Source organism: Apodemus sylvaticus, chromosome 4, assembly GCF_947179515.1.
Source record: "Apodemus sylvaticus chromosome 4, mApoSyl1.1, whole genome shotgun sequence".
NCBI lineage: Eukaryota > Metazoa > Chordata > Mammalia > Rodentia > Muridae > Apodemus > Apodemus sylvaticus.
In genome coordinates, this window is record NC_067475.1 from 15,691,210 (window position 1) to 15,714,424 (window position 23,215).

General features: G+C 39.2%; 1 protein-coding gene across 11 annotated transcripts in view; it reads right to left on the bottom strand.

Moving 5' to 3' along the window:
* Positions 1–23,215, bottom strand: part of Odf2l (outer dense fiber of sperm tails 2 like) — a 35,991-nt gene that overhangs the window by 8,724 nt on the left and 4,052 nt on the right. For 7 of the 11 annotated variants that reach the window (XM_052179023.1, XM_052179025.1, XM_052179024.1 and 4 more), the window contains 11 exons: positions 21,568–21,732; positions 19,565–19,697; positions 18,631–18,759; positions 16,245–16,304; positions 16,059–16,130; positions 15,142–15,258; positions 9,313–9,498; positions 6,343–6,452; positions 5,465–5,600; positions 2,328–2,438; positions 986–1,090 (listed from right to left, as the gene is read on the bottom strand). In XM_052179023.1, coding sequence (XP_052034983.1) covers positions 986–1,090; positions 2,328–2,438; positions 5,465–5,600; positions 6,343–6,452; positions 9,313–9,498; positions 15,142–15,258; positions 16,059–16,130; positions 16,245–16,304; positions 18,631–18,759; positions 19,565–19,697; positions 21,568–21,674 — 1,266 coding nt within the window. In that variant the 5' untranslated portion in view covers positions 21,675–21,732. Of the gene's footprint in view, positions 1–985; positions 1,091–2,327; positions 2,439–5,464; positions 5,601–6,342; positions 6,453–9,312; positions 9,499–15,141; positions 15,259–16,058; positions 16,131–16,244; positions 16,305–18,630; positions 18,760–19,564; positions 19,698–19,780; positions 19,852–21,567; positions 21,733–23,215 lie in introns of those variants that run through there. The other 4 variants (XM_052179027.1, XM_052179026.1, XM_052179029.1 and 1 more) reach the window with 3 other exon arrangements.

Consider the following 23,215-nt stretch of genomic DNA (forward strand, 5'->3'; position numbering starts at 1 on the left):
TTACCAGAGAATATCTTACTTTGCAATTTTTTTAGATACTAAAGACAAGAGAGAGAGAGAGAGAGAGAGAGAGAGAGAGAGAGAGAGAGAGAGAGAAAGGGAGAGAGAGAGAGAGAGAGAGAGAGAGAGAGAGAGAAGTTTGCATTTTATTGCTGGTAGACCTTAGTGATAATAATTGGGCCTTTGGAGCTGAAGGGGTTTGCAGCCCCATAGGAAGAACAACACTATCAACTAACCAAACCCTCCAGAGCTCCCAGAGACTAAACCACCAACCAAAGAGTACACATGGAGGGCCCCCGTGGCTCCAGCTGCATATGTAGCAGAGGATGGCCTTGTCGGGTGTCAATGGGAGGGGAGGTCCTTAGTACCATGAAGGCTCTATGCCCCAGCGTAGGGGGATGCCAGGGTGGGCTGGGGGGGTGGGGGAACACCCTCATAGAAGTAGGGGGGGGGGCTAGAGGGTTTCGGGCGTGGGGGGCCTGGGAAAGGGGCTAACATTTGAAATGTAAATAAAGAAATTATCTGATTAAAAAAAGAAAAAAGAGACAAAAATAATCAATATTATTAGCTAATTAAGGAAATGCCAATGCAAACCACAATAAGACTCCACTATCTACCTAACAGAATGGTTAAAGTAGTCATAACAATAAATCTTGGTAAAGATTCATAGTCAGTCCATCATGAATTATTGTTAATGGAAAAAAATTTTCTTTATGCTGTTTGAAAAAAATAATTGGGCCTTTTAAATTTTAAACTCATAACAAAAAATGAGACATTTATGCTATTTCTCAAATATGAATAAAAAAGTAAAAAGATGTTCACACAAATAAACAACATTTCAAGCATGGAAGAAAGAATAAAGGAAAAGATTCAACTCCCGCACTCCTAGGCATGCACTTGGGAGATGACTGAGAGGACGTATGTCAGCTGGGGGCACATGGAAGCACACATGGGAAATACTTCACTACTTCAATTTCAAACTCACCTCCTCTAACTTCTTGTTTTTTTTAATTATTATTAGGTTATTTTCATGTAGTAAATTTTTACATTTGCTTTTCACCATTTCAGCTGCTTCTTGCAACTTTTGTACCTAAAAACAAAAACAAAAAGCAGACTATAAAGTACCGCGTATGATTTCAGTGTAACATGAATTAGCCGTAAGTCATGTGTTTGCATTTATGTCACTTTGGACTTGCAGTTCTTCACCACACTCTCAGCATGTGCATGGTCCACTCCTCCACACACTATTTCTCGGTGTTCAACTGTAGCTCACTCCTCCCGGCCCGCCTGTCTGCTCCAACCGATACTCTCATCCTTCACCTGAGCTCTGAAGACCACACTGGCCTGTGCTTTCAGGTCACTGCTTCTTTAAGAAAGTCATCTCTCATTTCACCTGACACCTGTCATAACAGCTAACATCAGTGACACAAGTGACAGCTCATGCTAGTGAGGATGTGGAGCAAGGGGAACACTACTGATTGCTGGTGGGAGGGCAAACTTGCACAGCCACTGTGAGTAAGTGTGGTAGTTCCTGAGGAACAGAGACACCTGGCTACCTCAAGATCCAGCTTTATCATTCTTGAGCATATACCCAAAGGAGGCTCCATCCTACCACAGAGACACTTGATCAGTCACGTCATCACTGCTCTCTTCATTGGAAACAACCTATGCATTGCTAACAGAACAATGTATAAAGAAATTGTAGTACATTTATACAATGTAGTATTACTCAACCACTAAAAACATGAAACTGTGAAATGTGCAAGGGATGGGACTAGAAAAATATCATCCTGAGTATGGTAACCTAGACACAAAGAGACAAGTATGATAAATAAAGCTTGCATGTGGATATTAGCTGTTAAGTTATGATAATAAAGCTACAACCCATAGGAGCAAAGAGGTTAGGTAGAGAGTAAGAGATTAGGGAGACAAATAGATTGCATTAGGAAAAGGAAAGAGAGTAGTTATGGATGGGAGTGGGAGCAGACACAGGAGAGCAAGTGTGGGAAGAGGGCAGTGAGGAGGGAGCATAGGGAGACACAGCTATGGGAGTCTTACTTTAAATCAGTGCCATTTAACACACTGGCAAGATTCCACATTAAGACTCTCATTATGCCTATGCAATCAATTTTAAGCTTCCTCTTAGGGATAATGCAAACTAATGTTTACCTAAGTAGAACTAGCAATTAGAATTGCCAAGACATTGGCATATGGGGTCTTAAGGAATGTTTGACATTCCTTCATGCATTATGTCACTGATATTTGCCCCATCTCTTCAGTTCTGTCATCTACAGATTTTAACGAACATTAAAACAGATGCAAGTCACCTGAGTTCTGTATCCTTCAACGAGGGTTTTCTGTCGTTTTTCTACTTCTTGCAGTTCTACAAGTTCATTTTCAACAGAAGCAACTTCATCCTTCAAGGCATCAAGTGTACTCTAGAAAGAAATATGTGACTGATGGGGTTCTAGCTGTCAGAACATTATAGTCCAAACGAAGAATTATTAAAGCATAACTCATTCATCAATAGCAATGGAGTAATCATCTGATGGCATATAACTGCCATCTAAAATTAATGACTAATACTCATGAATAAATCAGCACACAGGACAGAAATTTTATTATTGACAAAGAAAAAGCTGAAAACAAGTTGTGTTCTAAACAAGAAGAATCAATATTGTTAAATTTTCTATGTTCATTTAACACTTTTCAATCTCCACTGAAAGTATAACAGTTGAAGGGGATATGAGAAAATTAACTCACAGCTCAGCTGGCAGCAGAGCAAAGCGGCACACGACTGCAAACCCCACACTTATAGGACAGAGGCAGGGGAACTGTGGCAAGGGTTAGGTCAGTGGGGCTACTCAATAAAACCCACTGTCAAAGCAAAAATGGAAATAAAAGCTCCTCATATAGGAGAATAAATAGTAAGACCAAACAATTTATAGATGCCACTGAGTGGACAATCACCATACCTGCTAGATATTGAAATGCATAAGGAAGTAAGCTGTCAGGATACTGTAAACATACAAGACAGCAGAAAAGGAAAATACACAGAAATGTAAAATATGGCCAACTTTGGGTTTTAAACCACTAGGGAAAACACAGGCTATAAATAAACCTTGAATAAACTGCAGCTATTTGGGAAACCACCTGCCTCAGCCCACTGCTGAAAATGCATTAAATGTTTTTAATTATAAGAATGTGAAGGGGATCCAGAAGAAAACCTATATGTGATCTTTAGCACAGTCTACTGAAATGCTAAGACGTACAAGAACAGTCTCCTTGGGCATAGCCAACTAGCCTGCCGAAGTTTCCTAGGTGCCCGCAGAAGGCAGACAGGGTCAGAAGCGGAGGACATTACTACTCACAGCAGCAGCAGCAAAGCCATAGGCACTGTGTCCATTTCTTAAGGGGCGTGTCCAATGGGGTAACAAAGGGTAGGATGACAACTACATATGGGTTGGCATGTGTTAGAAGGCAAAACTGAGTTTACAAATTTAGATCTATCTCATTACAGACACAGAGCATGTCTGTTCTTTGCATTAAAAAAAAAAAAAAAACCCACGGGTATCTTCTAAAGATGTTGTCCTCATTAGCCTGAACTATTAACATGGAAGTGCCTAGCTCAGGCTAGCCTTGGGGACCTGTGAGAGCCTGCTGTGATTAGCTGAGGAAGGAGGGCCAGGTCCAGCCCATACTGCAAGCAGCACCATTCCCCAGGCAAGTGATCCCGGGCTGCATTAAAAAAAAAATCCCCAAAAGCTGAACAAAAGCAGAGATTGAAAACAGGTATCAATCTAGGTCAATAACTCATTAGTACAGTCAGCAGTGCATCCTGGACCCAGGAAAATAGAAAGAAAAAGAAGAGAGAACATCCCCCAAAACACCAAGTCAGCATGCCTACACAAATGCGTATGAAATCTTAACACAGCAAACATAAAGGAATATTTTGGAAATTCAGGATAAACTTGAAGTAGCATTTCCACAGTCTAAGAAATAGACTGGCAAGAGATTGTTTTCTGTTAACTTCAATTGTAAAAGACACTAAAAAAAAAGATTACCTCTCTCTGGAATGCTGTATCTACTTGAAGTCAGGCAAATGAAGGCAAAATAAAGGTATTTTCAAAGGCAGGCCTAAAACCTTTCACATGTACTTCTTCCTATTTTCTCTTTCTTAAGGTTAAAACAATGGTTTGAGGATCTAACCTAAGAAACCGAGGGGACCTAGCTAAGCGACACAGGCTCTAGGAGACGGGGCAGCAGCCATGACACACCAGCGGGACATCCGGGGAGCAGCACAATGAGGCTAGCCAGGGATGCAGAGAGCTCCCACAATGACATGGGTGGACAATGCATTTCAAGAAACATAAATATGAAGAAAATCTTCTGAAATTTCCATCCTTTAAGGGATGAAGCATTTTCTTTTCTTCGCATTAGAAAATCACTGGTTTCCTTTTTTTTGAAATAATTATGATTACTAGATGATTAAAATTATGTACACATTAGAGGAAATTGCAATGGACTTTTAGGGATTTACTAATGAAAAATATTATATAAAGTTTATACTTATACCAAAGAAAAGGGTTTTAGAAAACGATACGATTCCAGACTTTGAATTTCCTAATTGCTGAGGTTCCCACCCTAGGGTAGCGGGGAGGCTGGGGGAGGGACAGGGAGGGAGGGGGAGGGAGGGGAGGGAGGTACATCCAATCCTTTCAACTTCTCCTAAACCTTTATTTCTGTTTCCAGAACACAAATCTGGGAGAATTTTGTGATTACGTATTTCATGGTAAAAGTGCTTTTTGTTTTTGTTTTGTGGAGCTGAGAATGGCGCCCTCATGGTCAGCCACAGGCAAGTTTGTTGTCTAAGAACTCAGGTTTCTTTTTTCTCAGAAAGTCAAAAATCTTCCTCCCCCAGCTCTTCTCTGGGACACATATAAACCAATTACTCCTTGGACTTGACTCAGTTGGAAATTCTTTCTGGTTATAAAGGAGCCAAGAACATACTTTCTGGTTTCAAACAGACCCAGTCTAATGTTGTATCATATGGTAACCATGACACCTACAAATACTTTTGTGCAGTGAAGTTAATGCAATTTCGGATGATTCACTGCTAAAATTAGAGAGTAAATAAACTGTTTTAAAGTTGAGACAAAAAGAGAGTTGTTCAGTCTCATAAGCCTTGTCCTGCTAAATGAAATTCAAACTTCCTATTGTATATGCAGTTAAAAGTCTTAAGACTTACATAGATGAGCATAGATATAAGCATGGATACATACTTTATACAGATACACTTGACAAATGTAGAAATTAATAATACAATACCTTAATCATACAACATCATGAGGAACATGGGAGACAAAGTGATACAGAAGCATTAGCCAAGCCTGCCTTTACTCCACCCTGCTGCTGCTAAGTGCACACACACACACACACACACACACACACACACACACACTACCTTTAATTTCACATTCTCCATATTTAGGGCTTCATTTTCATCTTCCAGTGAGTGAAGTTTTCTAAGAATTTCTTCACATGAATTTTTCCCATGAGTTTCCATTTTCCTCAAATCTTCTAAAAGATTAGCAATTTGCCTTTATAAAATAAGTGAAAGCACAGAAATGTTCATTCAAATAACAAGTATTTTTAAATTATTCTGGTAGGGTACCCCAGGGCTATGCTCAAATGAACCAAGATTATAAATACACACCTACTGATGACGCCATCTAGCCTATCTTCCACAGGATGCATATCTGCCTGGCCCTTGCATTCACACATATATGCGCACAAACGTGTACACACAGACACACACACACACACACACACAGTTGCAGATAAGTTTAAAGGAAGGATCAAGCCAGGCAGTGGCACGTTATCTTTAGAAGCAAATTACAAGTTAGCTTTCTGTAATAAAGCATAATAGCACGGCAGCACCAGTTAGCATCACGGCCTGTTATTGTTCTATTAACAGCAGTGTCGAAGAACAAAATGTATGTATTTTTACTCATTAATATTCTGTTATGCATATTAGTCACTTGAATTAAGGGACAATAATTTTAGGATTTTAAAGCGCTTATAAAGTTTGCTACTTTCATATCATTGTTTGAGAAATATCACTTTCATTTAAGACAAAGTATCTATATTTATAAGAAATAACAGTAATACATCCTCAAGTACAAAGCACTAATCTGCAAGTTTCACCTTTAAAAATGGGAATATCAATGCAGGGTTTATATCAGAGGAGGACGGCTTGAGCACTGGGAGCACCTTCCCCACACAGGATCCGGAGCACCCAAGCACGCAGCCCTGAGGGAGTCAGGGCGAACTCTGGCTTACGTTTTCGTTGTTTCGATCTGAACTTCCAGTTCAGTTTTTTCTATGGCGATTTTCTCGTAACGACTTTTCCAGTCATTGGAAGCTGAAACTGTTTCCGACAACTTGGCCTCCTAAAAACACATAATGCATTCAGCCTGTAGCTTAACTGTGTTGGGTTTTTTTTCAGGTCTTAGGTACAAATACATTATAAATATGAAGCACTCTTCTAGAAAAGCATGCAACTTTTCTGAGTGTGCAGCTTTCAATACAGGATAATTTTAAAGTAAGCTTTAATAAAATATGTATTGCGTTATGCATTATAACATGACTATTACATTATATACGCACAGTAAAATTCCAACTTACCATTTTAAGAAGTTGATGTGACTAGTTATAATATTTCACAATTAATAAAAAAATAACTTCTATTTTTATGTATGAATGCATCTTCCTTTTCCATTCTTTATACAGAAGAACCACATACATGTGAGAAAAAAGCCTCCCATGATATATAAAAGCCATTTGCAATTCCCGGCCCCACAGCATCTCCGATCAGCCCACTTGTCTTTCCAGAGGCCCCCCCCCCCCCAGCCTGACAGCGCTGCTGCTGTCAGCACAGAGGAGGGGCAGCAGTGCCTCAGCCACTGTGAACTGAGATTCACAAAGGAGGATTTCTGTCTGTTTTGTTCATCGCTGTTTGTAGGGTTCTGAACGATTTCAGGAAGATAGCACACACTCAGTAAATGTCAGCAGCTGTCTGCAGATCTAACCTCAGAGCTCTGGCCACTCTGGCTCTGTCCACATTCCACAGAAAAACAAACTCACTAGGTCTAAACATGCCAGTTACCCACCCAACAGAGGACCCAGAAATGGTTTGGACATCACTTAACATTCTATTTTCCTCTGACCTTCTATCATTCATGCATAGAAGAGAGCTTATTGGCCATCTTGTATATACAAGATACTGTCTGTTTTTCACAGCAATGTTTGTTAGACTGAACACTAAACCAGATTTCACATTTTGTATAAGATAAATTTCAGTATAAATTATGAAGTAAGAGATAGGTATAACATATACTGTAAGGGTAGTTTCTATTATAATACATAATGTGTGACAACATGGAATTGAAAATGAGGAAGAATGTATATATTAGATATTTAAAGTCCTCATTCTTCTTTCACCTGCCCTTATAAAAAGACACAAAGCAAGAGCCCACCCCCTACCTTGCAATGCACTGGCATAGCCCTGCTGCAGCCTCCTAATTAACAGGCCTCGCAGCGCCTTCCTCAAAAACCCCACCCTCCTTGTAATGCACGTAGATATGCAATAAAGCAAGTAGTAACTCAAGGAAATGTCTGTGTTGACCCCATGTGTGTTTCAAGCTTAAGACACACTGAGGGGAGGAGGAATAGTAAACATGAGGTAGCTTCAGAATGAAAAACATACTGTAAAAATTGAGATGTTAATGTGGTTAATTGTTAAAGGTCTGCTACTTAAAGAGCAGTAAGGGAAGACTTTCTCCGGAGAAAGAGCCACTGATTGACAGGGAAAAGGACCGATGACTATGAGCAAGAAGCACTTCCTGCCAGAGGCAGCAGCGCGTCACAGAGCAGCCGGTCCACACAAGGAGGGGTGCAAAGGAGGCAGCACGTGGCAGCCTCGCCTGTCTCTCGCGCATGCACGCTCCTACAGCTGCGTGAGGTAAGCGGTGTTCTCATCCCCTAGCTCGTAAAGAAGTGGACGGTCAGGGAGGTTAAGTGCCCTTTATAAAGTCACAAGGCTTAACCAGTTCAGAACCTTCCTAAATTGGCATGGGACTTGGCGATGCTACCTTAGTGGGAAAACCTCAAGGCACCAATGCCAGGATTAGCGACCACCACTCCAAGCATCTCTAGGTATCAGCCAGGTCACAGCCTTAGAGAAGGAGAGCCCAGTCTTCAATTCTAATATCTAGTTATACTCAAGTAAACGTAAGGTAAGTATTAGAGCCTTAAAATGGTAACATTTGAGCTTATAAAATATTAACTTGTTTTGTTTGTACAAGCTTTTATACAAGTCTGTTTTCATTTCCAGAAGCTACTAATAAACCTATAAGCTTTAGCATACGTTCTGAAGAGGTGGGATGCTAGTGAGACACAGAAACAACGAATATATTATTGGATGGCAACTGAATAAGAATAATGATTTGTCAAGAAGAACAAAGCTCTAACTCCACTTTTCAGCTCTGTATTATACTCAAAGATATCTTTCACATGTTTTGTTTACGTCAGCATATGGTTTCAAATGCATTACAGAGGTTAAATGAAGTGAGTTACTGAATAAAGTCATATGGTCTAATAACATAAATCAGCATTTCCCAAACTGATATTTCTCAGAACCATTTCCAAGAGCTGTTTTGTGGGTACAAGAAGAGTCCTGTGGTTAAGTGTGGGAAATTCCTACTTCCATGTCCTCCTCACTACATGCGGAAAGCCTTCTCAAGGCCTTTAGTATGCACTGTAACTTTCCAGCAGGCAAGATGGAGGAAGGGTGAGCCTTAGCTGCCATGGAACCTTTTAATGTGTGCTGGGGAGTGGGTATGGCACACGCTCACATCTCCTTCCAGTAAGCCCCCAAGTGCTAGTCAATTCAAAATAAAAGTCCAAAGCAAAAGATGAACACATTTCCAACATTATTATTATAGTACCATGGATAGTATGACACCATTACTTAAAGCTTCACAGTGCTAACTATGCTAATTAACTATGCCATCTAAGTATGATAATTGATTCTGCTAACTATGCTACCTAACTACATATGCTAACTATGATAACTATGCTATCCATATAACTATGCTACCTAAGCTATCTAACTATGTTGTCTAACTAACCATGCTGTTATCTAACTATGCTATCTAACTATGCTAACTCTAACTCTGTTATTTTCCTGACTCTAACTGATGATGGTATCTAAGTACATGAAGCATCTTCTATAGGAGCACACACACTCACCTGGTCTCTGATTTGGGAAGTAAGGCGCTCGATAGCCCCTGTAAAGTGTCTCAGCCGTTGTCTGTACACTTTTGAGGCTTTTTTCAGAGCTACGGCCTTTTGCCTGCTTGCTTCTTGGATGGCTAAAGCCTCTTGCTTACTCATTTTCACCTGCAAGGTCCACTTGGCTATTTGGGTTTCCAAACTCTAAAAAATGTAGAAACAATTAAATTACATCAGAGCTTCAATATTTATGTAAATATTGCAAAAAGCACATATCCTTTTCCAAACATATTTTATCAAAACAGCTAATCATGATTGATTAAAACATTATAGTGATAAGGGGTGAAATAACCAAAGCTTCTTGTGACAAGTTAAAAAAATGAAAATTTGAACTACTTCAGTCTACATAAAACGATGACGAAAGAGACCAACACTTGTTATTGTAACAGAAACAACAACTTACTTAAAGCCTCTGGGATGAAATATGACACAGAACAGTTTTTAAAACACAAGTTGGAAGTATGATCTCAATTGTATGTGTGCAAAGCTGGAAAGGAATTGGTAGCTCTCCTGATACACAAGAGCTCCTCAGAATTCCAGTATACACAGCAGGATGAAGGCAGGATAAACAGAGAACCAGTAAGCAAACTTAATGTTAGGAACAGAAGCCATGTGCTGCTGCTGCTGCTGCTGCTGCTGCAAAGTTACAGCCAGGAGACTGAAGTACTTATTGTCCAACACTGACAGACTCAGGAAATGATCGACTCCAAGGCCACACAATTACATCCCTGGCTACCAGGTGCAGACTCTGACGGTCAGGTCAAACAATGTCTAAGGGCAGACTTGTGGCCAAGGCACTGGACGGAGCTAACTGAAAGCAATCCCTCTTCAGCAGCCTTTGAAAATTTATCTTAAACAGACAAAATAAGTTTCATGGAGCACTACAGTAAATGAAAAACAAAAACAAAAACAAATGGAAGCCAAGTCTGTATGTGAGGAAGGACCTACTCACAAGAAATACACCAGTGGTTCCTCTAGATGGCCACACGGTGTCACCACCACACTGTGAACAGTTTCTACATTTGTTTAAAAACTTACCCACCAAGTTTTTTAAAAAAGAGAAAGGCAATAAAATTAGGAGGGGTCCATGTTGGAGAAAGAAAGTGGCTGGGGGTGTATATAATCAAAATATATTGTGTGCAGCTATGAAATTCTCAAACCTTACACTTCAACATTCCAGGGATAGACTGAAATTGGCAAATTATTTTTACAGTTTCAAAAAAACCATAGGTCATTTGCCAAGTGAATGAATATATATGAGATAGGAGGACATGCATGCATATTATGCATATATACATTAGGTTATATCATAGACTACACATAACCCTACTGTGTGTATATGTGAGTACAGAGACAACAGGATATATCTCATACTATACCAGTAGTCTTCAATGTGCCTAATTCTGTGATCCTGTAAGAAAGTTCCTTATGATGTGTTCCTCCCCCACCATGAAATTATTTTCATGGCTACTGTAATTTTTCTTCTGTGATAAATCACAATGTGAGTATCTGATATGCAGGCTATCTGACATGTAACCCTTATATGTAACAACCCATAGGGTGAGGACCAATGTGCTATACAGCTCATTATCCCATCTCCTCTAAAAATATTCTAACTCCAAATGATAGACTATAAAAGTTAGGAAAAAATTGACTTAAAGCATCTTTGGGATAGGTCTGAAAGACTTAAAAAATAAATTTATAAAAGGTTTACAGCATGGTAACATTAAAAACCTGAGATTTATGTTGCCAGACTGAATCCTAGTTTTACACTTAAAAAACAACCTTGTTAAATTCTAATTCAAAATTCTTTGTTCTAATTGAAATTCTTGTTCAAAATCTAATAAGTAAATTCTAATACCTTCATATTATTTACTGCTTTAAATTCCACATTTATGCATTTATTTTACATAGTATAGTTACTATATACAAATAAATATAAAGTGTAATCAGAGCGTTATGAGTAGAAAGGCAGAATAGCAAGGGCCTAAAATGGCTTTTTTTTTCTGTTCTGAATTTTTTTTTAATTTTTTTTTATTCGATATAATTTATTTACATTTCAAATGATTTCCCCTTTTCTAGACTCCCACTCTCCAAAAAGTCCCATCAGCCACCTTCCCTCCCCCTGTTTTCCCACCCAACCCTTCCCACTTCCCTGTTCTGGTTTTGGCCTACTTCTGAATCTTTCCAGAACAAGGGGCCACTCCTCCATTCTTCTTGTACCTTATTTAATGTGTGGATTATGTTTTTGGTATTCCAGTGTTCTAGGTTAATATCCACTTATTATTGAGTGCATACCATGATTGATCTTTTGAGTCTGGGTTACCTCACTTAGTATGATATTCTCCAGCTCCATCCATTTGCCTAAGAATTTCATGAATTCATTGTTTCTAATGGCTGAATAGTACTCCATTGTGTAGATATACCACATTTTTTGCATTCACTCTTCTGTTGAGGGATACCTGGGTTCTTTCCAGCATCTGGCAATTATAAATAGGGCTGCTATGAACATAGTAGAGCATGTATCCTTATTACATGGTAGGGAATCCTCTGGGTATATGCCCAGGAATGGTATAGCAGGATCTTCTGGAAGTGAGGTGCCCAGTTTTCGGAGGAACCGCCAGACTGATTTCCAGAGTGGTTGTACCAATTTGCAACCCCACCAGCAGTGGAGGAGTGTTCCTCTTTCTCCACATCCTCGCCAACATCTGCTGTCTCCTGAATTTTTAATCTTAGCCATTCTGACTGGTGTAACGTGAAATCTCAGGGTTGTTTTGATTTGCATTTCCCTAATGACTAATGAAGTTGAGCATTTTTTAAGATGCTTCTCTGCCATCCAAAGTTCTTCAGGTGAAAATTCTTTGTTTAACTCTGTACTCCATTTTTTAATAGGGTTATTTGGTTTTCTGGAGTCTAACTTCTTGAGTTCTTTATATATATTAGATATTAGCCCTCTATCTGATGTAGGGTTGGTGAAGATCTTTTCCCAATTTGTTGGTTGCCTTTTGATGGTGTCCTTTGCCTTACAGAAACTTTGTAATTTTATGAGGTCCCATTTGTCAATTCTTGATCTTAGAGCATAAGCTATCGGTGTTCTGTTCAGGAACTTTCCCCCTGTACCGATGTCCTCAAGGGTCTTCCCCAGTTTCTTTTCTATTAGCTTCAGAGTGTCTGGCTTTATGTGGAGGTCCTTGATCCATTTGGATTTGAGCTTAGTACAAGGAGACAAGGATGGATCAATTTGCATTCTTCTGCATGCTGACCTCCAGTTGAACCAGCACCATTTGTTGAAAAGGCTATCTTTTTTCCATTGGATGTTTTCTGCCCCTTTGTCGAGGATCAAGTGGCCATAGGTGTGTGGGTTCATATCTGGATCTTCAATCCTGTTCCATTGATCTGCCTGCTTGTCATTGTACCAATACCATGCAGTTTTTAACACTATTGCTCTATAGTATTGCTTGAGGTCAGGGATACTGCATTTGACAAAATTCAGCATCCTTTCATGCTTAAAGTCTTGGAAAGAACAGGAACTCAAGGCCCATACCTATATATAGTAAAAGCAATATACAGCAAACTGGTAGCCAGCATCAAACTAAATGGAGAGAAACTTGAAGCAATCCCAATAAAATCAGGGACTAGACAGGGCTGCCCCCTTTCTCCTTATCTTTTCAATATTGTACTTGAGGTACTGGCTCGGGCAATTAGACAACATAAGGAGGTCAAAGGGATAGAAATTGGAAAGGAAGAAGTCAAACTATCATTATTTGCAGATGATATGATAGTCTACCTAAGTGACCCAAAAAACTCCACTAGAGAACTCCTACAGCTGATAAACAACTTCAGCAAAGTGGCAGGTTATAAAATCAACTCAAGCAAATCAGTAGCCTTCCTATACTCAAAGGATAAGCAGGCTGAGAAAGAAATTAGGGAAATGACACCCTTCACAATAGCCACAAACAGTATAAAGTACCTTGGGGTGACTCTTATCAAACATATGAAAGATCTGTATGACAAGAACTTCAAGACTATAAAGAAGGAAATGGAAGAAGACCTCAAAAAATGGAAAAACCTCCCATGCTCATGGATCGGCAGGATTAATATAGTTAAAATGGCCATTTTGCCAAAAGCAATATACAGATTCAACACAATACCCATCAAAATCCCAACTCAGTTCTTCATAGAGTTAGAAAGAGCAATCCTCAAATTCATCTGGAATAACAAAAAACCCAGGATAGCTAAAACTATTCTCAACACTAAAGTGGCTTCTGTCTACAGCCCTAAAGGGCAGTGCTGGGGAGCTGCACCCAGTATCAGGACAGGGATACTGCAGCAGAGCTCAGGATTTTAGCCTTGTGTTGTCTCCAGATGATTAAGTATATTTTAAAAAAAAAAAGACAAACAAAATAAGATACTGCTAAAACTTACTTTTGAAAATAACTCATTATTTCATTTAGATTTGAAAAACATCCTCAACTGCTTCTAAAGGATATCACAGGACTGAGTAAGATCATCCAAGGTAGGAGACTGACAAGCTAGACCCCATTACTTGCCTGTGTATGCCTGGCCAGCACTGGCTCAGCAAATGAGTAGCCCTGGCCTACCTCATGCATGCTAAGAGCAGAGAGGATCCACGGGAGCTATGGGTAGGTGCTCTAAGGAACAAGTACAAACAGAATCAAGAGCTATGTGCTGGAGCCCAGGAGAGCGGAATCCAGTGTCTTTAGCTGGCTACCACTACTGACCCTGTCAGGCTCCGATGCATAGTTCCAACCCAATGGTTACAACAAACAGAACTGACAGTCATGTATCTAGGGAAGGAAGCAGCAGGGATGGGCAGGGGGATGAGGATGGGAAGGATAGAGGGGACGTAGATGGAGAGTGACCAGAATACAGCAGACACTGGACAAAGTTGTCACACAACAAAATTAACTGAAACCCTTATGTCCTCCATAAGCCTGCTTAACGTCCTTGGGAAAGGACACTGAGACTCTTTGACTATCCACTGAAGGACATATGGAGTTCTTGAAGCAGGTACTACAGGCTGCAAATGTCTGCTATGAGTCAGGACAATAAAAACACACTGAAGTCTACTTAGTCAACCTCTCACCCTTGGTTTGTAGAAGTCTCTGAAGGTAGTTTCTTTGCCTTTGACAGAAAATAAAATGGTGGATCCAATGAGGGTGTGACTTGTAACAGCACTCTCAGGCCCTGACCTCAAATGCCTGTGATTAGGAACACATATTTGAACCAAACATTCCTCCCAACTGCATAAATACAAAGGGACTTCTCAGTGGTCTGAATATGAAAACTGAGCTCATTCACAATGATTATAACTGGTAACAAGAGAAACTTAACTTCCCAATTGCCTATTAGACACATGTAAGGATACACATAAAAGGCTATATAGATATGGAAAAAAGACTGGAATAATACACAGTAAAATTTTAACAATAGTTTGTTGTTCTTAAGTTATTTTAACTTGTTTCCATAATTTATAAAATTGTCCATAGTAAACATAAATTAATTGCACCATGAGAAAAATTGGAAACTAACTCAATCTCCATACATGCTTCCTGGATTGAAATACAAAACAGAAACATTTTCATATGGGGATTTGGACCTATATGTTAAGGCCAGACACCTTAAGATTAAGATTTATACTCAGTGTGCTTCCCACAGAAATGCCAAAGGGACATCTTTTATTATCACTTCATTCTGCAAGTAAGCAATGCTGTCACAGTTAGTTTTTCATTACTTTTCTTAGCTATAAAAATGAATACTTCTAACCTGTACATGTTCTTTTAATTTTCCATTCTCAGTGTCCCTCTTCTGAATTTGGAGCTGGAGACGATCGTGTACTACTTTGACTGACTGAGAAAACCTGTTTGCTTTCAAAGAACTTTCCTGTAAAAGAAAAATAACAGCAAGTTACCATGTTCCCTCTGTCTTTGTTAGACTCCCAGCAAACTCAACCTGAGCAGATGGTGAAATAGAACATTCCTTTTCACATACTGTGGCCTCACAAATGTACTTCACAACAACTGCATGTAAAATGTGCATGTGTATTCAATGCCTTCTAATCATCTCCTACAAATCTTCCCATCTCTCCTCCCGAGTAAAATTTTAAGCATGTCAAAAGTCTTCCTCCAAACACCAGAATTACTTAATCTTGCCAACAATAAAATATAAGTTATATATTTTCAGCTGTGTACAGGTTTGGACACACACACACACACCAGGACAACCTTGGGTGTTCTCCTCCAGCTCTTCTGAAACAGGCTCTCCCTCTGACTTGGAGCTCACCAATTAAACCAGTCTGGCTGGCCAGTCAGTCCCAGGAATCTTCCCATCTCTGCTCTTCCCAGGACCAGAATTATAAGGGTTTTAGGAATGACTCTCAGGTCCTGGTCTTCTGACAGACCCATTACCCAACCCAGAATATAGAAATTGTGGTGACTTATGCCAAGTGGACTAAACAGCAAAACTTCCCCACCCTCCAACACAAACAAACCAACAAAAACGTAAAAAGATGTTCTATTTGATACATACAAATTAATACTGATCTAAACTGTCAAAAAGCCTTTATTGTGATTGTGATTATAACCAAGGATATGAACGGGGGGGGGGGGGGGGGGGGAGGGACAGAACAGGGGGGACAATGCTAACAAAATATAAACAAGTCAAAAAGGTCAAAATGTGTTTACCTTTTCATTCTGAAACAGACATGAAAGTTCTTGGATATAGGTCTCCTTTTCAAGTACTTTCTTCTCAAGGTTCTTCAGGAAATGCAAGTGAGAATTAGAAAATTCACAACTTAGATAATACTGCTTAAAACCAAGCAGTATTAAAAAAAAAAAGTCAGAAATAGCTAACAAATGGAAAAAGCTTACTCTGGTCTCACTCTCATTGTCACTGAGATCCTTCAACAAGCAGGATGAGCTGTCTCCTACCTGTAAGAGAGATCATCAATGTTTAAAACTACTGTTTTAAGCATATTTTAAGCATGATTACTGTCTGTCAAGTTTGGGGACTCATTTTCTACAGGCATCAATGCTCTGCAAGAAGGGAGTTGTCAATATTTTTTCCTATTCTGTAGACTGCCTCTGTGCTGTGCTATCTTACTTTAGAAGCTTTTTAGGTTGATATAATTACATTTGAATATTTTGCTTTGCTTTCTGTAATTTGTATATCTTAAAAAAAAACAAAAAAACAAACAAACAAACAAAAACAAAACCTTTACCCATTGCAATGTCCTAAGTCCCTAAGTCATTTCACTATCCACAGTCATTCTCTCCCCTCCTTCACTGAGGAGGGAGCCCAGGGCAAGGCAGATGACAGTTAATCAGTCTGCCACTGAAATACATCCCTGGCCCTTAAATTATTAGCTATTTCTTAATTTGAGCTCTGCAGATGGACAGTGTGGAATAGGAATGCACACATAGTGGAGGTGTAGCCCTGCACGAGTATATGTACTTTGAATGGAAAGAACAAAACAGCACAGGCATCCCTTAAAAGATAAGCATGGACAGTTGCTATGCACAGTGCAGATTCTCTGTTAAGACTGCCGTCTGAAGTGCTTGGTATTATTTTGCACATAATTTATCATCAGTTACTTTACTAAATTAATCTCAAAAATGCCTCAGAAAGTATAGGCCAATGATATACAAAATCCACCCCCACACACACCTATTTTCTAAAGAATCTCAGAATACTATTTAGAAAGAGGCATTATATCTCTAAATTCTAGCAGTGGGGCAGGAAAAAGGATATGGTAATAGGCAGCGGAATGACCAAATACATTATACACATTTGAAATGTCATAATGAAACCCATAATTTAAAACAATTAATAAATGCTAATTAAACAAAAATAAAATAAATTAAGTATACTTTTTTTTAAAAAAAAATTATCAGTAGATCTAAATAGACATTTCTCAAAAAGATACAGATGGTTAATAGGTAGGGCAGCGCTTAGCACCATGGATCGACAGACCAAATCAGACCAAAGTCACACTGAGTAGCAAGAGCTTATGAAAACACGAGGAGTGACCAAGTGCTGCACGGACATGGAGAGCAGGGAACTTATATATGCTACTGACCTGACCCGGATATAAATCTGCCCAGACCACTGAAGTGTCTGTCAACTGATGGGTGAATGGATAACATGTACACATGCATATAAACAAACACAATCAAATACTGCTCAGCCACTAAAAAGTAATCCTGTCATGTGCTTTACTAGGAAGAAAGTGAAAACTCATGTTTAGTAAAATAGAACAAACACAAAAGGACAAGATCATGATCAAGTCCCTTATATGTGGAATATAACATTGATTTTATAGAAATTTTTATAGAAAATTGTAGAGTAAAAAGATAGTCACTGTATGTCACAGAGAGTAGGCAGAGTAGGGAGAAATGGGAAAGGGTAGTCTATGGGCACTTAGTTGAGAAAGGACCAGGAGTACTGGCATGCTATCTCACAGTGGGCTGAAACAAAAAGACCATGCACTGCACCTTTTATCTGTGTGGGGAGAAAGTGTGTGTGTATAAATAGAGAGCTAAGACTGATAATTTTAAACATTCTTATAGCCAGATAAATTAATATTAAAGTCGAAGTTTAATAGTTATATTTCAAAGAAAAATTCAAATAATTATTTCTGTTTTCATATACTAATATTTTATATTCATAGAGAAATAAAATATCCTCCAAGAGGGAGGCATCACTACAGCAGCACACAGCATAGCAGCCTAGGGGAGGCATCACTACAGCAGCACACAGCACAGCAGCCTATGGGAGGCATCACTACAGCAGCACACAGCACAGCAGCCTATGGGAGGCATCACTACAGCAGCACACAGCATAGCAGCCTAGGGGAGGCATCACTACACAGCACACAGCACAGCAGCCTATGGGAGGCATCACTACACAGCACACAGCACAGGAGCTTTATGGGAGGCATCACTGCTCAGGAGCACACAGCACAGGAGCCTACAGGAGGCATCACTACTCAGGAGCACACAGCACAGGAGCCTACAGGAGGCATCACTACAGCAGCACACAGCACAGCAGCCTAGGGGAGGCATCACTACAGCAGCACACAGCATAGCAGCCTAGGGGAGGCATCACTACACAGCACACAGCACAGGAGCTTTATGGGAGGCATCACTGCTCAGGAGCACACAGCACAGGAGCCTACGGGAGGCATCACTATACAGCACACAGCACAGGAGCCTATGGGAGGCATCACTACAGCAGCACACAGCATAGGAACCTTACTTGTTCATAGTCTGTCTGTTTAATAAGATGTTCTAAGGCTAATTTCACACGGTTAAAAGTGTCTAATTCTTTTGATAATATGTCGTTCTGTTCAAAAATCTTCTTCAAATTGGATGCAGAAAGATTAGTCTGAAAAAATAAAAGCACATATCACCATGTTAAGATATTACGTAAAACACCCTAGAATACTATCAGTGAGGAACTATTTCCTAGCATCAAAAGCATTATTTTGCATATAGTATTGGTAAGCCTGGCAAGTTTACCAATAGTAGACAGAATGCACTACACGGTAGCTAAATGAAAATGAGAGGAAGTTGCAGAACCCCAGAGCTTGAAGTATTTGTTCTATGAATGTGCAGACCACAGGCTGTTTTTGTTCCAAACTGAAGCTTATTTGAATCTGTAAAGTCATTTTGTTCCAAATGATGTCACAGAAAACAGATATATGGCATCTCTCAGGGAGTTTTATTTTTAAAAGATTTATTTATTACTCTTTTATGTAAATGAGTATTTTGCCTGCAACTCTGTGCACTGTGTATGCCTGGCACCCATGGAGGCTAGAAGGGGGAATCATCTCTCTGCAACTAGAGTTAGAGATGGTCTTCTGGAAGAGACCAACCACGGGACCATCTCTGAGGTCCACAATTTTAGTTTTAAATCCACCCTTCAGAAAGTTTCATTCTCTAGTTCAAGGCCAGATGAGTCACATACCAACCTGTAGCTTCCAGTCTAGTCTCTTACTCAGTGTACTATAGGCTGAGACTATCTTTTATGAGAAGACCTGCAGCTAATGACAGGATTAAAGGATTCTTACCCTCAGCCCCCATGTTTGGTATCATGCACCCATTCATGGGCATGCGCTGAGATCTGAATCCTTGGTCAAGGCATTATGCTCCCTTTCTATCCCATTAGCCATTCTAAGTCCAACACTCACGTTTTCTAAATTTATTCCTTCCACAGTGTTCTTAAATAATGGCAGAAGTAATTCGACTGAACAGGATGCCGATTCAGCTTCCTTCAGCATTGCTTCCAACTCCGTCTTTGCATTTGTGATGTCTTGCTTGAGCCTAATAACAGACAAATAAGCTTAAAGTTAAATCTAAAACATAAAGTGGAGACTTTTACGTACGACAAGAGCAGTCAAGCCTACCTCTGGACTGGCATGGGTTTGTATAAGCATCCAGGCCTAACATGGGCTGAAAGAGGCCAAAAGACATGGACCTGGAGTACAGGTAGGAGAATAATTCATCTTATCTTTTGCTGTTATGGAATTACAAGTTATATACATATAAATTTGTGTACAGGGCTGGAGAGATGGCTCAGACTAGTGGTCTTCAGCGGACCCAGATTCTATTCCCACCCAGAGGGTAGCTCACAACTCTTTGTAACTCCAATTCTGGGGAAACTCACACCCTTTAAGCCTCCATGGGTACCAAGCATGTGTGTGGTGCAAACAAATATATGGAGGCAAAATTCTCATATACAGAAAATAAGTAAATCTTTAATTTTTAATAAATATATTTTAAATTTTTTTCAAGATACAAAGTTTATTTGGTGATCTGACAATTTAAGGGTTATTGAGTGAGTCACTTCCTTGCAAAGTCAAGAATCGGCTCAGCATGTGTTGGCGCCACACTGTTTAGCTGGTAGCCTGCTTGATTTAGAAAACTGTAGGTCTAGCGGATCTTGATTCCAGTGCTCTGCCCCAGGCTAGCACCAGTTGCTGGCTAGCGGTGGCTCCCAGGTAATAAACGGGAGGCTGTATTGTTCTCTGATAAAAATCTATGTATAACTAAGTTTGAAAGAAGCTTTTTGAATAAAGCAAACAGCAAGTGCTATGAGAGCACCATGCCTTTCTTACTTAGTACTTTTCTGTCTTTGGAGAATGCCTCATAAAGACTCATTCAGGACTGATGGGGCTGCAGAGATGGCTCAGCAGGTAAAGGCCACACCTAGAGATTGGTTCAGACTCTGGAACTCACATAGAAAGAGAGCAGACTCTGAAAATTGTCCTCTGGCCTCCCCAGCACAAATCTCATATACTCACACACATTTGGCATCTTACAGATATTTCAAAGAAGATTCTGGTCATAAGAACCACTGGCTTAAAGTAAAAAGCTTATGATGAATAAGTGTCATTCATTCAAACCCATAGGCACAAAAATTAACAATTATATTTGATGAAAATTATATTTTCCATTTTCTTTTTTTAAAGATTTATTTATTTTATATGACTACACTGTTGTTGTCTTCAGACACACCAGAGGAGGGCATCAGATCCCATTACAGATGTTGTGAGCCACCATATGGTTGCTAGGAATTGAACTTAGGACCTCTGGAAAAGCAGTCAGTGCTGCTGAGCCATCTCTCCAGTCCCCATTTTCCATTTTCTGCAAACTAAACTAAAAGCTAGTTTATACAACCTACAGCAATAATAGTGTCATTTTTCAGATTACTATTTTCGGGGCTATTAATTCACATAAATAACAAGTAAATTTCCCATCTAAAAGAAGCAAAATATGATAATCATTTGTTACACAGCAGTATATCAGGCAATAATATTCACTTTACAAGCTATTAATAGGTTGGGTTAATTTTTCAATTGTTTTCATTATTAAAAAACAAACAAACAAACAAACAAACAAAAAGCCTTAACCACACACCTGTAGTAGCAAAAAAAGGCCAAGTAGCCTGAGAGATTAGGATCAGCCTGTGCTGCCTGTGCTGCCCATGAGGCCTTGTCTCAAAAAGTAAAGCAAACAAACAAATAATAAAGACTGACAATTGCTCAAATCTGCTGAATAAGTATTTTTATAATCAGATTATGTAGGCATATTTTAATGAATAAATACTAAATGTGACAGGGATATTTGTGAATGATTGACATTTAATTAAGAAGTTAGAAGATGCGATTTGTTCTGCTACTACCACGGATACCTGCTGAGGTGCTTCTCAGTGGCACACTGTGGGTCAGATCCTCTCTCCCGTATGAGATATGAAAGCAGGTCCTCTGAACAACTTCCATCACTAGTAGGTATCTCCATCAACTCAGTGACTCTTTTAAAGGTCCTTCAGCAACAACTTCCCGACAGTCACTTAAAACTAGGAAACATATGTTGTTCAACTTATCATTTCAGGAGGGTTTTTTTCCTCTCATTATTCTGTGATTTAAAGATCCCAATCACATATCAAAGGCAATATCAAATTATAACTGCTATCAGGGCATGGTTGTGTATGACTTTAATCTTAACACTTAAGAGGCAGGAGGTGGCAGATCTCTGTGAGTTTAAGACTAGTCCAGTTTACCCAGAAAGCTCCAGGTCAATTAGGGCTACATAGTGAGGCCCTGTCTTAAAAAATTATAAATGCTACTCATTCACCATTCTAGTTAACTCAAAATAGTATCAAAATTGCATTGCATAATTTACCAATTCCAAGTTTCCATACATATTTTCAAAAGGCTTTCATACAAACACATATGTACATATAGACATACACAAAATCATTTTTTAGATTTATATTTAATCATGCATCTGTGCATGGGATGTGCACATGAGTCCTAGGGAGTTGGCAACATGGAGATCAGAGTTCCCTGGAGCTGGAGTTACACAGGGGTTGTAAGTGACCTTGCATAGCTACTGGGACTGAATTTGGGTCCTCTGCAAGAACAGCAAGCACTCTTAACCACTGAGCTATCTCTCCAGGCTCAAATGCAGCTATCTTTATTGGTCTATTTCCTGAAGTATTATAGCAATCCTTCAATATTCACCCAAAAGGAGTAGAGAACAAATATGCAAACAATGAATTTTGTACTAGTTCCGTCTGGCCTAGGCAACAAAAGCTGTTGTTTCTTCTTATAACTGCAGAAACTCAATGCACTGTTGAGCATACTTGCCATCAACCACTGCAGAGCAAATAAAATGTTATTTTGAAAGTAATCCTTCTTGTTATACTTCTTCTTTCCCATTTCTAGTTCAATCAAGAATAATAGTCTTTGCTGATAAATATAATAATTAAAAATGACAGTACTTCTGAACTTTAACAAAAATCTTCTCATTTAGCTGTGAAGATGTCATTTTTTTCAAGTGACTGGTTATACAAGAATTCTTCTCAAATTGTCCCATTTAAAGTGATGAATTAACACATCAGCAACAATGAGGCTAAGTTTTCACAACTCTAGTTAGAAATGGTCATGTGTCTCTTTTGTTGTGGCTGTTCATACAAGATTAAAAGTCATGTTTAAAGTTTTCTACATTGCTTTCAAATATTTAAGATTTAATCTTAGGTTTCCCTATTAAAATATATTATATTCAAGAATTTTTCATTAGTTTGGGTACATGTGAAATAATAGGTTGAAAGAATTCAAAATATTTAATTAGCAAGTCACAAACCTCCCAGAAAACCTGCAAAAAAATGTATCAAATTTTGTCTGATGTTTCAATGCACAATGCAAAGACAAATATTTAACAGCTAAAACTGGAAAGAGTAACCCAGAGGGGCTGCGATGCTCCTCCTGGATCTCTTGCTGCTGAGTCGTGTAACATCTGTCACTACAACATCATACTGTAGAGAATACATGGAGATA